Here is a 16,104-nt window from a genome sequence, read left to right as displayed (position 1 = left end):
TCCATTTATGAAACATGCTATTTTGTACTTAATACTTATTTTGTACAAAGTAACCCCTGCCTTCATCAATTCCCTGGCCACAATGGATTTGTCCATCAAGGGCACCTCACATGAGCTGGTCTGATTATAGAGTCCTCTTTCCATACACCACCCCTGATTAAAAAATTTTGGACCAGTGGTAAGCACCTCACCCAGATGGACAAATAAGAGTATTTCTCAAGAATTTTGGAACCACAGCTGAGAGGGATAGCTCATCACTTTTTCTTCCTTATTTTTCCTACTGTGATGGTGAATTTTATGTGACAACTTGTTGAGGCTGCGGTACCCAGATAGTTGGTCAAACATTATTCTAGATTTTTTTGTGAAGGTATTTTTTATCAGTAGACTTTGAGTAGAGTAAGTTATCCTCTGTAATGTAGGTAGGTTTCATCCCATCAGTTGAAGGCTTTAATAGAAAAAGGCTGGCCTTTCAGGAAAGGGAATTCTGCCAGAAGACTGGCTTCAAACTCAAACTGCAACTCTTCCCTGAGTCTCTTGCCTGCTGACCTATCCTGCAGGTTTTGGACTTGCCAAGCTTCTACGACCATGTGAACCAATTCCTTAAAGTAAATCAATTTATCTATCTACCTAATCTATCTGTTATCTCTCTCTACAGGATGTATGCCAAATACACACATACATCTTTGTTCTATTTCTCTGAGGAACCCTAATACACTTACCTTGGAGAAAAAATGTAAAACTGTACATGCATCAAGTACTTTTCTACTAAAATTATCACTAAAAGATGAGCATTACCCAAACTGTATTTGTCCTGGTGAATCTGTGGCATTATTGAGTTGTTTGATGTAAAAGGACCTTCCGTTCCTGCACTTGAACGTCCTGAAAAGACATGGAGTAAAAAGAGGAATATGCATTAGTATTTCTGACTCCTAACTAAAACCACATTTTTTCACTTTTTTTTCCAGGCTGTTTTGGGGGTGCAGTTGCCAATGAAAACGTAAATCATGCCAGCAAGCAAAAGTCTCAGAAAATGTGTCCCATTATAAACTTTGATTGATCTTCCTACCTGTTTGCCATGTCCTTACTTCAGGCCCAGAGTCCCTCACTACCCTCCTGTATTTATATTCAAGTCAAAGTAGCACTTCTCCCAGGCTTATATACATTGAGTCTATCTCCAATTGTGAAAAAGGTACCAGTGAAGAGGTAGAAGTTTAGTATTGATGTGTTGATTGCATGATGGTATAGAATAAAAGAAGTTTCCTAAACATGTTGAAATCACATTACATAGACAACTGTCTTTTTTTTTTTTTTTTTTTGCCATTTCTTGGGCCACTCTTGCAGCATATGGAGGTTCCCAGGCTAGGGGTCGAATCGGAGCTGTAGCTGCTGGCCTACGCCTGAGCCACAGCAACGCAGGATCCGAGCCGCGTCTGCAACCTACACCACAGCTCATGGCAACGCCAGATCCTTAACCCACTGAGCAAGGGTAGGGATTGAACCCGCAACCTCATGGTTCCTAGTCGGATTCGTTAACCACTGCGCCATGACGGGAACTCCGACAACTATCTTATTAGGTTCAAATTTTATAAGGCTGGAATCCCCACTGTGATGCAGTGGGTTAAGAATCTGACTCTAGCAGCTCAGGTTACTGTGGAAGAGTAGGTTGGCTTCCTGGCCTGGTGCAATAGATTAAAGGATCCAGCATTATTGCAGCTGCAGTGTGGGATGCACTTGTGGCTCAACTTCATTCCCTGACCCAGGAACTTCCATATGCTGTGGTGCAGCCATTTAAAAATATGTATATATATACATAAGGCAAGCTCTGAGAATAAGCAGTTTTTGAGTATCAACTCCTAACAAAGGAGTAGGGAGGTATAGAGACATAATAAACCATACACTCTTCTCTTTACAAGCCTAAGGTCCAGGTGAGAAATTAGCTATGTAAAGAGATTACAACGTAAAGTTTTTAGTGTAATGATAGAAGTATACATAATGTCTAGAAGTTAAAAACAAACAAACAAAAAAGACATGTTTAATTCTAAGAGAGCAGTAGTAAGAGATTAGGAAAAGCTCCCTGCAATAGATGATATTTGAGCTGGGTCACAGAAGATAAGGAGTCTTCCAGGAAGATAGAAGGAAAAAGAAAATCGTACAACAAATGGCATTTAGAAGAAGGCATGACACCATATGGGATTTTCACGGAAATACACGTGGTCATTATGTGAGAAAAATGATCTGCGATTAGAATTGAGGCTGGATATTGGCAGGCTTTAACTGTGGAAAGCACAAAACTCCTAAAATCGTTCACAAGGAAGTGATATACTTCTTTTGCATCTACATTGGGTGTATCTAGCCAGCAAGGAGAAACATTTTAGTTTATTTTTGTGCATGGTGTAAGAGAATGCTGTAGTTTCATTCTTCTATATGTAGCTGTCCAGTTTTCACAGCAGCACTTATTGAAGAGGCTGTCTTTTCTCCATTGTATATTCTTGCATCCTTTGTCATAGATTAGTTGACCATATGTGCATAGGTTTATTTCTTGGCTTTTTGTCCTGTTCCATTGATCTATACATTTGTTTTTGTGTCAGGACCATACTGTTCTGATATCTATAGCTTTGTAGTATGGTCTTAAGTTGAGGAGCTTGATTCCTTCAGCTCTGTTTTTCTTTCTCAAGATTGCTGTGGCAGTTTGGAGGTCTTTGGTATTTCCATACACATTTTTTAAAAATTTTTTTCTAGTTCTGTGAAAAATGCCATTGGTAATTTGATGGGGATTGCACTGAATCTGTAAACTGCCTGAAGACCTAAACATGAGGCCAGATTATTATAAAACTCCTAAAAGAAAACATAGGCAAAATACTCTTTGACATAAATTGCAGCAATATTTTTTTTTGATCTGCCTCCTAGAGTAATAAAAATAAAACAAAAAATAAACCTGTTGTGGCTCAGCAGGTTAAAAACTGGGCATAGGGTCTGTGAGACTGCAGGTTCAATCCTTGGCCTCGTTCAGTGGGATAAGTATCTGGAATTGCTGCCAACTGTGGAGTAGGTTGCAGATGCAGCTCAGATCCAGTGTTGCTATGGCTGTGGCATGGGCCAGCAGCTGCAGTTCTGATTCAACCCCTAGCCCAGGAACTTCCATGTGCTGCAGGTACAACTGTGAAAAAAAGGGGGGGGAAAAAGGGACCCAATTAAACTTTAAAGCTTTTTCACAGCAAAGGAAGTCATTGTAAAACGAAATGACAACCCACAGAATAGGAGAAAATTTTTGCAGATGAAGATACTGACAAGGCATTAATCGCCAAAATATACAAAATACACAAAAATCTCATACAACTTTATATCAAAAAACCAAACAATTCACAATCAAAAATGTGCAGAAGATCTAAATAGACATGTCTCCAAATAAAACAGATCAGATGGCCAAAAGCACATGAAAAAATGCTCAACATCACTAATTATTAGAGAATGCAAAACTACAATGGGATATCACCTCATAGCAATCAGAATAGCCATCATTAAAAAGTCTACACCACAGTCTAAAAAGGCTGTGGTGTAGACCGGCAGCTGTAGCTCCAATTTGAGCCCTAGTGTGGGAACTTCCACATGCTACATGGCAGCCTTAAAAAGCAAAAAAAACAAAAAAAGTCTACAAATGGGAGTTCCTGTTGTAGCTCAGTGGTAACAAACCCAGCTAGTATCCATGAGGACATGGGTTCGATCCCTGGCCTTGCTCAGTGGGTTTAAGTATCTGGCATTGCCACAGGCAGCAATGTGGGTTGCAGACACAGCTTGGATCCTGTGTTAATGTGGCTATAGCATAGGCTGGCAACTGTAACTCTAATATGACCCCTAGCCTGGGAGCTTCCATATGCTGCACATGAGGCCCTAAAATGCAAAAAAGAAAAAAAAACAGGAAAAAAGAGTCTACAAACAATAAATGCTGGAGAAGGTGTAGAGAAAGGGATCCCTCCTATACGGTTGGTGAGAATGTAAGCTGGTACAACCACTGTGAAGAACAATGTAGAGCTTCCTTAAGACTAAATATAGAATTACCATGTGATCCGGCAATCCCACTCTTGGGCATATACCCAAAGAAAACCATAATTCGACAAGGTATGTCCACCCCAATGTTTGTTGCAGCACTATTTACAATAGCCAAGACAAAGAAGCAGTATAAATGCCCATTGACAGAGGACGGGGTAAAGAAGATGTAATATATATTGAATATACATAGAAATAATATGGAGCATTAGTTGGCCATAAAAAGAACAAAATAATGCCATTTTCAGCAACATTTCTGGACCTAGAGATTATCATAGGCAGTGAAGTAAGTCAGACAAGACAAATATCATATGTGATCACTAATATGTGGAATCTAATAAAAATGATACAAAAGAGCATATTCACAATGCAGAAAAAGATTCAAAGATTTCAAAACCAAACTTATGGTTACCAAAGGGGAAACGTTGAAGGGAGGGATAAATTGGGAGGTTGGGATTGACATATACACACCACCATATACAAAATCAATATGTAACAAAGGCCTGCTGTAAACACAGGGAAATCTACTCAATATTCTACAATGGTATATATGGGAAAAGAATCTGAAAGAGAATAGATATGTATATGTATAACTTATTCACTTTGCTGTACACTTGAAGCTACCGCAACATTGTAAGTCAACTATACTCCAATAATTCTTTTTAAAAAAAGAGAAACATTTTAGGATAAAATTCAATGCAAAGTTTTTCTGGAGAAATTTTGGATACACTACCCCTCTTAGCTACCATTTTCTTTAATAAAATATTGTTTTAAAATAATTTTTGAACACTTACACTAGGAACAGATTTTTGGTAGTTTGCATGCTATTCATTTCAGTGTCTCCATATTGACAGGTATTATCATCCTCATTTTATAGGTAAAAAAATTCAGACTCAGTAATAAAGCAGTTTGGCCAAGCCCACCCAGCTTGTAAGTTTCTCCTATTGCCCAATTTTTCTTGTGCAAGTAGTCCTTACTACAGTGAGTAAAAACCAAGGGTTGGAGCCTAAGAAATATACTAGGATAAATACATTACCCAAATTAACCCAAGTCAAGAGACTTGGGGAAGCAAGTCTAAGCCATGTTTCTGTAGAAACACTAAGAGACAAAAGTCTGAAAGAGCATATCAAAAGGCAAGTCCAAAGAATCATGATTATAATGGCATATGGACACAAGCATTATGAATTCTGAAGCTGAATGGGAATAGCTGAGCTAAAGATGAAGATTGGAAACAATTGCCAAAATTCAAGTGCCAAACCCATCACTTCCTTACTAGACTGTAAGCTCCAGGGGGGCAGAGATTTTTAACTACAGTGTTCATTCTGCATCCTTAGAATGCAGAAGAGTGGTTGCACAGCTTTCTGGCTTATGACTGGCTCAAGCTAGGTTAGAAGTACATAGCTCTCTTAGTCATTTAGAAAGAAGCTTAACATCATTCATGGTAAAAGAAATACAAATCAAAACTGTAGAAATGCTGTTGCTCACTTATAGCATTGTCAAAATCCAAAAATTTGACAACATATTCTCTTTACAAAGCTGTGAAAAGACAGGAATGCCAATATATGGCTGGCATGTTAAATGTTATAGCTTCAATAATGGAAAATTTGGAGTTCTCATCGTGGCTCAACAGAAACGAATCTAACTAGTATCCATGAGGTGTGTATTCGATCCCTGGCCTCACTCAGCAGGTTAAGAATTCAGAGTTGCTGTGTCTGTGGTGTAGGCTGGCAGCTGTAGCTCTGATTAGACCCCTAGCCTGGGAACTTGTATATGCCATGGGTGTGGCCCTAAATAGCACAAAAAAAAAAAGGAAGATTTGACAGTAAATAGCAAAGTTACATATGCCATTTTCCTTTTGATCCAACAATATCACTTCTCAGAATCTATCCCAAAGATATGCAGGCAATAAGGCAATAGTGAGAAATATATATACACAAGGCTGATCATTATAATATTGTAATAGTTAAGACTTTTAGAAATAACCCAAATAGCCACCCATAGGGAGCTAGTTTTCTAAATTATGGTACATCCACAAAGTACAATGAAACTCTTGAAAAGGATGACGTATTATGGAATGATCTCCAGGACATATTGTTAAGTGAAAGAAGTAAGATAGATAAAAGTGTATATAATATCAAATTTTGTGACATGCAGCTATAGCAATGCTTACAGAAAAAAAAATATAGTTTTAAATACTAATTACAAAACAAAACAAAAAAATTAAGATCCACCTAAACAGCTAAAAACAAAAGGAAGAAAATAATAAAAGAGCAGAAATCAACAAAATAGAAAATGAGCAAGATAAAAATTAGCAAAATCAAAAGCTGGTTCTTGGAAAAGTTGTTCAATATTTATAAACCAATAGCCCAGATTTATCAAGAAAAAAGCAGAACATAGGAGTTCCCGTCGTGGCCCAGTGATTAATGAATCCGACTAGGAACCATGAGGTTGCGGGTTCAGTCCCTGGCCTTGCTCAGTGGGTTAAGGATCCGGTGTTGCCTTGAGCTGTGGTGTAGGTTGCAGACGCGGCTCGGATCCCGTGTTGCTGTGGCTCTGACATAGGCCGGTGGCTACAGCTCCGATCCGCCCCCTAGCCTGGGAACCTCCATATTTCATGGGAGCGGCCCTAGAAAAGGCAAAAAGACAAAAAAGAAAAAAACATAAACATCTAATATCAGGAAAGAAGGAACATTAACATAGATACTATATTTATGAAAATAGTAAGCAAATATTAACTACTTTATGCTAACCAAAATTAAATAACAGATAAAATGGAGAAATTCACTGGAGACAAAGATTTCAAACTTTGTTTGGAATTAAACTGATAATCTGAAAAACCTAATGTTTATTAAAGAAATTAAATTTGTTGATAAAAATCTTCCCACTGGAGTTCCTATCGTGGCTCAGTGGTAACAAACCTGACTAGTATCCATGAGGATGCAGGTTCAATCCCTGGCCTCACTCAGTGGGTTAAGGATCCAGCATTGCCATGAGCTGTGGCGTAGTTTACAGACATAGCTTGGATCCTGTGTTGTTGCTGTGGTTGTGACCTAGACTGATAATTGCAGCTCCAATTCAACTCTAGCCTGGGAACTTCCATATGCTGTGGGTGTGGCCCTTAAAAAAAAAAGAAAGAAAGAAAGAGAGAGAGAGAAAGAGAGAAAGAAAGAAAAAAATCTTCCCACCAAGTTGGCAACACTGTCAAATATTTTCCCCCTAGGGCTGCAGGCGTGGCATATGGAAGTTCCCAGGCTAGGGGTTGAATCAGAGCTACAGCTGCCGGCCTATGTCACACCCACAGCAATGCCAGATCTGAGCCGCATCTGTGTTGCATTTGTGACCTATACCACAGCTCGTGGCAATGCCGCATCCTCAACCCACTAAATGAGGCTAGGGATCAAACCTGCATCCCCATGGGTACTAATCAGATTTATTTCTGCTGTGCCACAAGGCGAACTCCCTACTGTGTCAAATTTAATCAAGCATTTCATAAAGTAATATCAGATCTACACAAACGTTCCTTCAGAAAATAGACAAGGAGGAAACATTTCTCTTCTCATTTTACAAGGGTAGAATTAACTATACCCAAACCAGGTGAACGCATTATGAATAAGAACAAGACCAGCAGACTTATTTAACATAAAAATTTTCAAAAAATATTAGCAAATCAAATCTAGCGTTTTTAATACAACATGATCATGTAGGGTTTTTCTCAGGAATGCAGTTTGAATACTCAAAAATCAATGAAATTGACCACATTAATAGAATAAGGGGAAAAACATGATTATTTTAGCAGATTTAGAAAAAGCATTTGACAAAACTCAGCACTCATTCATTATTTTTAAAACTCTAGGAATAGAGGTTAATCTCTTCAAACCCTTAAAGAGCATTGAAGAAAATATGACAGCTAACATCATACTTAATGAAATATTTCCCCTCTAAAATTAAGAACGGAGCAAGAATTTCTGCTCTTAGTACTTCTTTTCAATTTTGTAATCCAGGTTCTAGTGATTGCAGTAAGGCAAGGGGAAAAAAGACGTACAGATCAGAAACAAAAACATAAAACTGTCTTTAATTGCAGAAGGTATGATGGTTAGAGATCTACAAAACCACTCCTAGAATTAATTGAATTTAGCAAGGTCATGGTATAAAAACACTAATTATATTTTTAAATAATTGTATTTTATATATAGCAGTGCATAATTAAAAAATAAAAAATTTTAATTAATTCTATTTATAATAATGCAAAAAACTATTGAATAAATTTAACAAAAGATGCACAAGTCTTGTACACTGAAAACCACAAGATATCACTGAGATAAATTAAAGAATACCTGTATAGATGAAGATAAGTATCTTGTTCTTGGATGGAAATATTCAATATTGTTAAGAGGTCAGTTCTCCTCAAATTGGTCCACAGTTTCTACATGGTCTTAATTAAAAGCTTGTAGTATTTTCTGTGAAAACTGAGAAGCTAGTTCTGAAATTTATATAGAAATAAAGAATCTAGACTAGTCAAAGCAATGTTTAATAATGAGTAAGACTGGAAGATTTATACCATCTAATTTTAAACTTTATTCTGAAGCTACAGTAATCAAGGCAGTCTGGCATTGGCTAAAGGATAGGCACACCTTTGTTGATTATCAATAAACCATAAATGTGTGAGTCCATTTCTAGACCCTATTCTGCTCTATTGAAGTATGTCCCTAATCATGAAATAAAATTTGATAAAGTAGACATTATCAAAATTTTAAAATTTTGCTCTTTGAAAAATATCACTAATAAAATGAAAGGTAAACCACAGATTAGAATAAAATATTTGCAATATGTGTATTTAACAAAAAAATGCTATGTAGACTATGTGAAGAACTTTTACAATTCAGTAATTTTAAAAATCAATTTTAAAAACAGGCACATGACTAGAACAGACACTTCACCAAAAAAAGAAAATTCAAACTTCTAATAAATACACAAAAATTTGTTCCACATTAGTAATCATAGAGGAACTACTGATTTAAATCACTGAAAGATAATGATTACACACCTATAAGTATGGCCAAAGTTAAAAAGATTGATAATGTGTAATTGGCAAGAGTGTGAAGCCATTGGAACTCTCATACATTACCAATGGGAATGTAAAAGAGTATAACTACACTAGAAAATTCCTGCATTTTTTTTTCAAAAGTCAAACACATGCCCACATATAACCTCACCATTCCAATCCTAGGTATTGACCCAAGAGAAATAAAAACCTATGTCCACACAAAGATTTGAGCATGAATGTTCATAGCAGGTTTATTCACAATGATCAAAGACTAGAAACAACCCAAATGCCAATCAACAGATAGACAAGTTATCCCTACAATGGAAAACTATTCATCAATGAAAAGGAACACACACAACATGGATGAATCTCAAAATCATTCCCTTGAGTGAAATAAGGCAGACAAAAAAGAGTACATAGTACACACTACACAAAGTACTACTACTAATATAAAATCCTGACTCATCTATGGTAACAAATAGCAGACCAGTGGTTGCTTACAGATGATGGGAATGAAGGCAAGAATAGACTACAAATATACATGGAGGAATATTTGAAGAATAGTGGAAATGTTTTGTATCTTGTTTGTGACGATAATCACAGGTACATAATACAACTGTCAAACCTCATCAAATTGTACCTTTTAAATGGACATAGTTAACTACATAAATTATTCCTCGATTTAATTAAAAATACCAGAAACATCAGGTTTCAGCATACATAATATTAAAACATGCATCTACACAAATGAACACAAGATAAAACACAAATGAAAAGCCCTTGACGCTGAAGATAATTTTTAAAAAAACCTTTTCCATGTAAGTCAAAATCATCAGTAGGAGTAAGATTGTCTTGTGATTTGACTACAAATGAAACCTCTTAGTCACTTTGAACACTCACTTTGAGTTTCCCTTCCCAAGTTGTCATTGTCATATGCCTGAGCAAGTATATACCACCCACACAGTGGACACTGTACAGACATGACTGTGCAAACCTATACTCAAAGGCTTCCTCCAGTGAGTGAAAAAAGGCTCTCAGAAACAGCACATGGTTTTCTGCTGCTGTTAAAACAGTTTTTGTGTATTGTAAAATCCTGAGCTCTACTGACTAAAAATGTTAAAGGTAAGCATTTGTGATATTTAACCATTCCCAGGATAAAAAAAGAAAAAACCCCGATTCAGTAACTATTATTAACCAAAATAGAACATGGATTACACCATTATTTAAATAGTTAACGTAGTTGCTTAGATAATTATTTCTAATGTATGAAGATGGGAAACAAAAAGTTAAAGATTTTCCGCTCTTTCATTTATCTACATGGTTTTGGGAGAATACAAACAAAGCAGTAAGATATTTCATAAAATGAATTTTAAGCTAAAAGAATCCTAAAATTGAAGCAAAACCATAGACTAGAATATTTGGCTATGTTCCAAAAAGATGACTATACAGTTGTAAAAGAGAACAATGTAGAATAGTTTTATTTTTACATTTCTTTTGATATTTTTCTCTAGGACTTGAGGCTTCTATGCTAGTATTGAACTAATTAGAAGTTATTCTTATTGCTTATTATGGACTTTACATCTTTACTTTTCATCTTCATAGTTATTTAACATTTAATGACTTCCTACTTTAACATAAACACAACACAGTATACATTGAAATACATTGAATATATTTTAACACATTGAAATCTGCGAGAATATTCTGATATTTTACATAAAGAAAACCAAATAATATAATTATTTCATTCTTCATTTGGTGTTTCAAGCTTTCAAACGTCAAAACCCTGCAAGTTATTATGAGTACGGATCTAAACCATTTTGGATTAGGCAATGAAGCAATAAAATAACTCTGTGCCATTGTGTTTATTTTAAATGGAAACTTTAATCTTTAGGAGAGATATGCTGCTTCATTTTTACTGGGTTTAAAACCTCAGCGTGTAATGTTCTTAGGATACCATTCACGAGTTATCCCTTACTTATTAAATGAATCTTTCCACAGAAAAGAAAATCATGGACTTGGAGAATAGACTTGTGGTTGCCAAGGGGTCGGGGGGTGGAGTGGGATGGCTGGGGTGCTTGGGGTTAATAGATGTAGGCTATTGCCTTTGGAATGAGTTAGCAATGAGATCCTGCTGTGTAGCTCTGGGAACTATGTCTGGTCACTTATGATGGAGCATGATAATGTGTGAAGAAAGAATGTACACATGTATGTGTAACTGGGTCACCATGCAGTACAGTAGAAAATCAACAGAACACTATAAACCAGCTATAATGGAGAAAAAAAATTGTAAAAAATATGTAAAAAAATTAAAAAAAATAAATGCAACTCTGAGACTGACATCTTAATCACACAAAGACCCAGAAATTCAAATTAAATTGCCAAGAACAAACTTATTTAGCTACACTAAGTATAAAACTTTTTCTAAACACCAGTATGGCAAAGTCCATACAGTATAGAAATCTTTACTATAACTTTCTGGCTCTGGAAAATTTAAAATATCAACCTTAACATTTTAGTTAGTATATGTGTTTTATAAAAGTGCACATTGTGGATATAAATTAGACATAAGACTATTATTTCCCAACAGTCTTTAGATTATGAATGAATTCAAGCAAGAACAGACATTAAATTGCCTCCTTCTATAGAGGTCCTAAAAATAAGATGAACTGTCATCCAAAGAGTCTAATTACATTTCTACCTCTAAGGCAGTGATTTTCACATTGGGAACTAATGGAAGTCCACGATAGCCAGAAAATCCATAAACTTTGTAACTTTGTGGGAAGGAAGCCTGATTTACAATTTTATTTCTGATATATAATTTAAAAGTACTACCATCCTGTAAAAATAATTGAAAGCATTACCCATTTTCTCACAAATTTTGTTATTTTCTGAATAGCAAACAGGATGTTTGGAATAAGAGACTCCTGAAATATTTTTCTCTACTAAAGCTACTTTAAAAACAATGTAGTAATTTTATGAGAAATTTAGGAAGTAAAGGAAAGGGGATTTTTTTCTGTCTTCTAAGATGATGACCAGTCTTTCACTAGTTGTTTTCATTGAGATAGTATCTGAATGACCACCTATCACACTTATTAGAGCTTATGGACTGGTGGAGGGAAGATGGAAGCCACATTAATAATATTTATTTATCCAATTATATTAGCTAGACACTCAATAAATGCCTATTTATAATGGAGTTTTCACTCTAATGAGGACAATACGCATTAACCAAATAATCAAATAATTATGTGGAATTGCAATAGCAATAAATAAAAAGTATATAAAATGTATCTTAAGTAACTTTTCCTGGTGTTGAGGTAGTAGGCAGCCTCTAAGATGATTCCTACTGTTCCTCCTTCCTGATATTCATGTCTTTGTAAAATCCCCTCCTCTTGAGAGTGGGCTGGATTTACTAACAAATAGAATACAGCAGAAGTGATGGAATGTCACCATCAAGATCAAGTTATAAAAAGACTATGCCTTCTGTCCTGGTGTGCTCTCTCACTCAATCTTGTGTCGCTGTGAGAAAATAAATATTTGTTTGGGGGAGATTTATTATGCAGCAATAAGTAATTAACACAGGACCCAATGAACAAGAAGCTGATAATAGAGTGAAAGCGAGAACATTCCAAATAAAAGTACTTTTATATATAGAGAACATGTGTCTGGAGGGACTATAGGGAATATACTAGGATCTGAAGAAAGACCAAGGGTAAAAAAAGATAGTTTCAGCTTTTGCTATTAATCTAGTCTCCCATAAGGATTTCAGAATTTTTTTCCCCTGAGACAAATATATTTTCCTATGAAAGAACAGAAAAGAAAAATAAATGTTTGCCATTTGGGGAATATAAAATATTAACACGTTTTTAAATAGTAAAACTATTTTATTCTTATGTCTCAGCTTAATATTTCAGTTATCATGATCCCTACTTCCAAAAAAGAAAGAAACTGAAGTGAAAAACAAAAGATTTCTTATTTTAAATTATGTTTGTTAATTCTGCACCAGAATTTTTCCAGGGCGAACAAAGCCATTTTGCAAACCTCTGAAATTTTAGGGTAAAAATAATTTATATTAAGGAACTACAATTACAGATGTAAATACAGATTCACCTCAAACATAATATTGAATAAATAAAGGCAGTTATAAAATAATATGCATAGTATGATTCCATTTATGCGCAATACCAAAAAAAAGACAAAATAAATTTTGTTGTTAGGAACTGCAGACACACATGGTAAAATGTAAAGAAAAGCAAAGAATGATTATCCCGCAAAGAGTCCGATTATCCAAAAAAATAATGGCTACCTTTAAAGCAATGGTCAGGGGCTATAACTGGGAAAGGAAGAACTAGCAATAGTCTAGGTATTAACTTACATAGATATTCACTGTATAAATGTTCTTTAAAATGTACAAGCACATGAAAAAATGCTCAACATTACTGATTATTAGAGAAATGCAAATCGAAACTACCACAAGATACCATCTCACACCAGTGAGAATGGCCATCATTAATAAGTCCACAAATAACAAATGATGGAGGGGGTGTGGAGAAAAGGGAACCCTCCTGCACTCTTGGTGGGAATGTAAGCTGGTACAACCACTATGGAGAACGGTATGGAGGTACCTTAGAGATCTATACATAGAATTGCCATATGACCCAGCAATCCCACTGTTGGGCATATAAAAAAGACACATGCACCTGCATGTTCATTGCAGCACTATTCACAATAGCCAAGACATGGAAACAACCCAAATGTCAATTGAGAGATGATTGGATTAGGAAGGTGTGGTGTATATATACACAATGTAATACTACTCAGCGGTAAAAAAAGAATGAAATAATGCCATTTGCAGCAACATGGATGCAACTAGAGACTCTCATCCTGAGTGAAGTAAGTAAGAAAGAGAAAGACAAATACCATGTGATGTCACTTATATCTGGAATCTAATATAGGGCACGAATGAACCTTTCCACAGAAAAGAAAATCATGGACTTGGAGAATAGACTTGTGGTTGCCAAGAGGGAGGAGGAGGGAGCAGGATGGATTGGGAACTTGGGGTTAATAGATGCAGATTATTGCCTTTGGAATGAATTAGCAATGAAATCCTGCTGTGTAGCACTGGGAACTATGTCTAGTCACTTATGGTGGAGCATGATAATGTGTGAAAAAAGAATGTGTGTGAAAAAATATATGTGTGTATAACTGGGTCACCATGCTGTACAGTAGAAAAAAAATGTATTGGGGAAATAACAAATTTTAAAAATTTTAATAAAAAAATTAAAAAAATAAAATGTACACATATCAGACAACCTGCAATATATATTATATATGTCACTATACAAGAAAATTAAAATAAGTACAAAGAAACACAAGAATGCTTACTTTAAAAAATAATTATATCAACTATTGATCCTGGTATCACAACATATATTTTGTGTATTTATAATTTACATTTTTAAACACATTAATTTAGTAGCAGACAACAAAACACCCAATCATGCATTCTATAAACAAAATATTGGGTGGAAACCCAAAGTTTTAGCAGAGACAAAAATGGAATAAAACACAAAGAGTAAGAAAAATCAACTAACAATTAAGGTCTTTCATTTAGTGCCTCTGTAATCTTGCACAGATTACCCTCTGAACCTCAGCTTCTTTATCTACACCTATGGGAGTTTAGGATCTGATAACAGTGGACATTGAAATCTGTTAAGGGGAAGGATGATTATTTATATCATTGATAAATGATAATAAGAGAACTAATTAGCAGCTTGGGGAAAAAAACAGATTTCTATCTCAATTCTAACACAAAAAATGAAAGTCTAAATATTAATTAATTAAAGTACTGGAAGAAAATAGTACTGATTTTTTTTTCCCATAAACAGAAGATAGGGTAACTAACATCTCAGTTTGTCAGGAACTGAGGAGTTTCTTGGTACACAGGCCAAATAAAACCAGAAAAGTCCCAGGTAAACTGGGACAGTCATTACCTTCAGTGAAGAAATCTTTCTAATTCTAATACAAAACATAGAACCCATAAAGAAAAATTTGAGAAATTGAACTGTAGAAAGAATGGCAAAAAAAATTGCATAAAATAATATTGACAAGCACAAACTGTGAAATATTCACCATAGTTATGATTAAACAAAGGCCAATTTCCTCCAAAAAATATATAGAAAACATACAAACCTATTTAAAAAAAAGAAATGAACAACTGAATTTTTTAAGATGGGCAAAAGATATGCATAGGCTAACAAAAGATTAAATTAAGCAATATGTTGAAGGGTGACTTAGCTTGTAATTATAATTATACTTTTCAAATACAACATTGTCATAAAAAACCAAACACCCAGATGGTTTATAAAAAGGAAAAATAATAAATGTTTAAGAAAAATAACAAGCTACAAAACACAAGTTCAATAATGAATTCAGTGAATCAATCAAATGTAGAAAGCAAAAAGGATTATGGTAAATAACAGACTTGATCCTAATTTCCAAAGTAATATAATCACAAAGTCTATATCAGTTATTAAGACACAGCACCAATAAAAGCCATATTGTTGGGCTAATTTTTTTTTTTTTGAGTCAGTTACCATCAAGTAGTCCAAAACTAATTAATGAAGATAGATTTGTCCCCTAGCTTATGGCAGATGTTGTACAGATGTGTATCAGTGATCACAAAGTTCAGTATGTTCAGTGGATGATAGTGAATATAAATGCATATCAAATGTAGAAAGATACAGGCATATGTCCTTTTATTAAGGTTCACTTTACTGAGTTTTTTTTTTTAATTAATTGATGGTTTGTGGCAACCCTGTGTTGTCAGATAATGGTTAGCATTTTTTTAGTAATAAAGTATTTTGAATTAAGGTATGTACATTTTTTAGACATAATGCCACTTAATAGACTACAGTATAGTGCATAACTTTTTTTTTTTTTTCCTTTTTAGGGTCGCACCTGCAGTATATGGAAGTTCCCAGGCTAGAGGTTGAATCAGAGCTACAGCTGCC

General features: G+C 35.0%; 1 protein-coding gene across 1 annotated transcript in view; it reads right to left on the bottom strand.

Annotated features, from left to right (window-relative positions):
* Positions 1-16,104, bottom strand: part of CD200R1 (CD200 receptor 1) — a 41,431-nt gene that overhangs the window by 15,306 nt on the left and 10,021 nt on the right. The window contains exon 2 of the mRNA XM_047792504.1: positions 796-879. Within this exon, the coding sequence (XP_047648460.1) occupies positions 796-879 (84 nt within the window). The remainder of the gene's footprint in view (positions 1-795; positions 880-16,104) is intronic.

The sequence above is a fragment of the Phacochoerus africanus genome, chromosome 1 (genome assembly GCF_016906955.1).
Source record: "Phacochoerus africanus isolate WHEZ1 chromosome 1, ROS_Pafr_v1, whole genome shotgun sequence".
In the NCBI taxonomy this organism is placed as follows: domain Eukaryota; kingdom Metazoa; phylum Chordata; class Mammalia; order Artiodactyla; family Suidae; genus Phacochoerus; species Phacochoerus africanus.
Note: the sequence above shows the minus strand (reverse complement) of the source record. Positions and strands in the feature narration are given on the sequence as shown.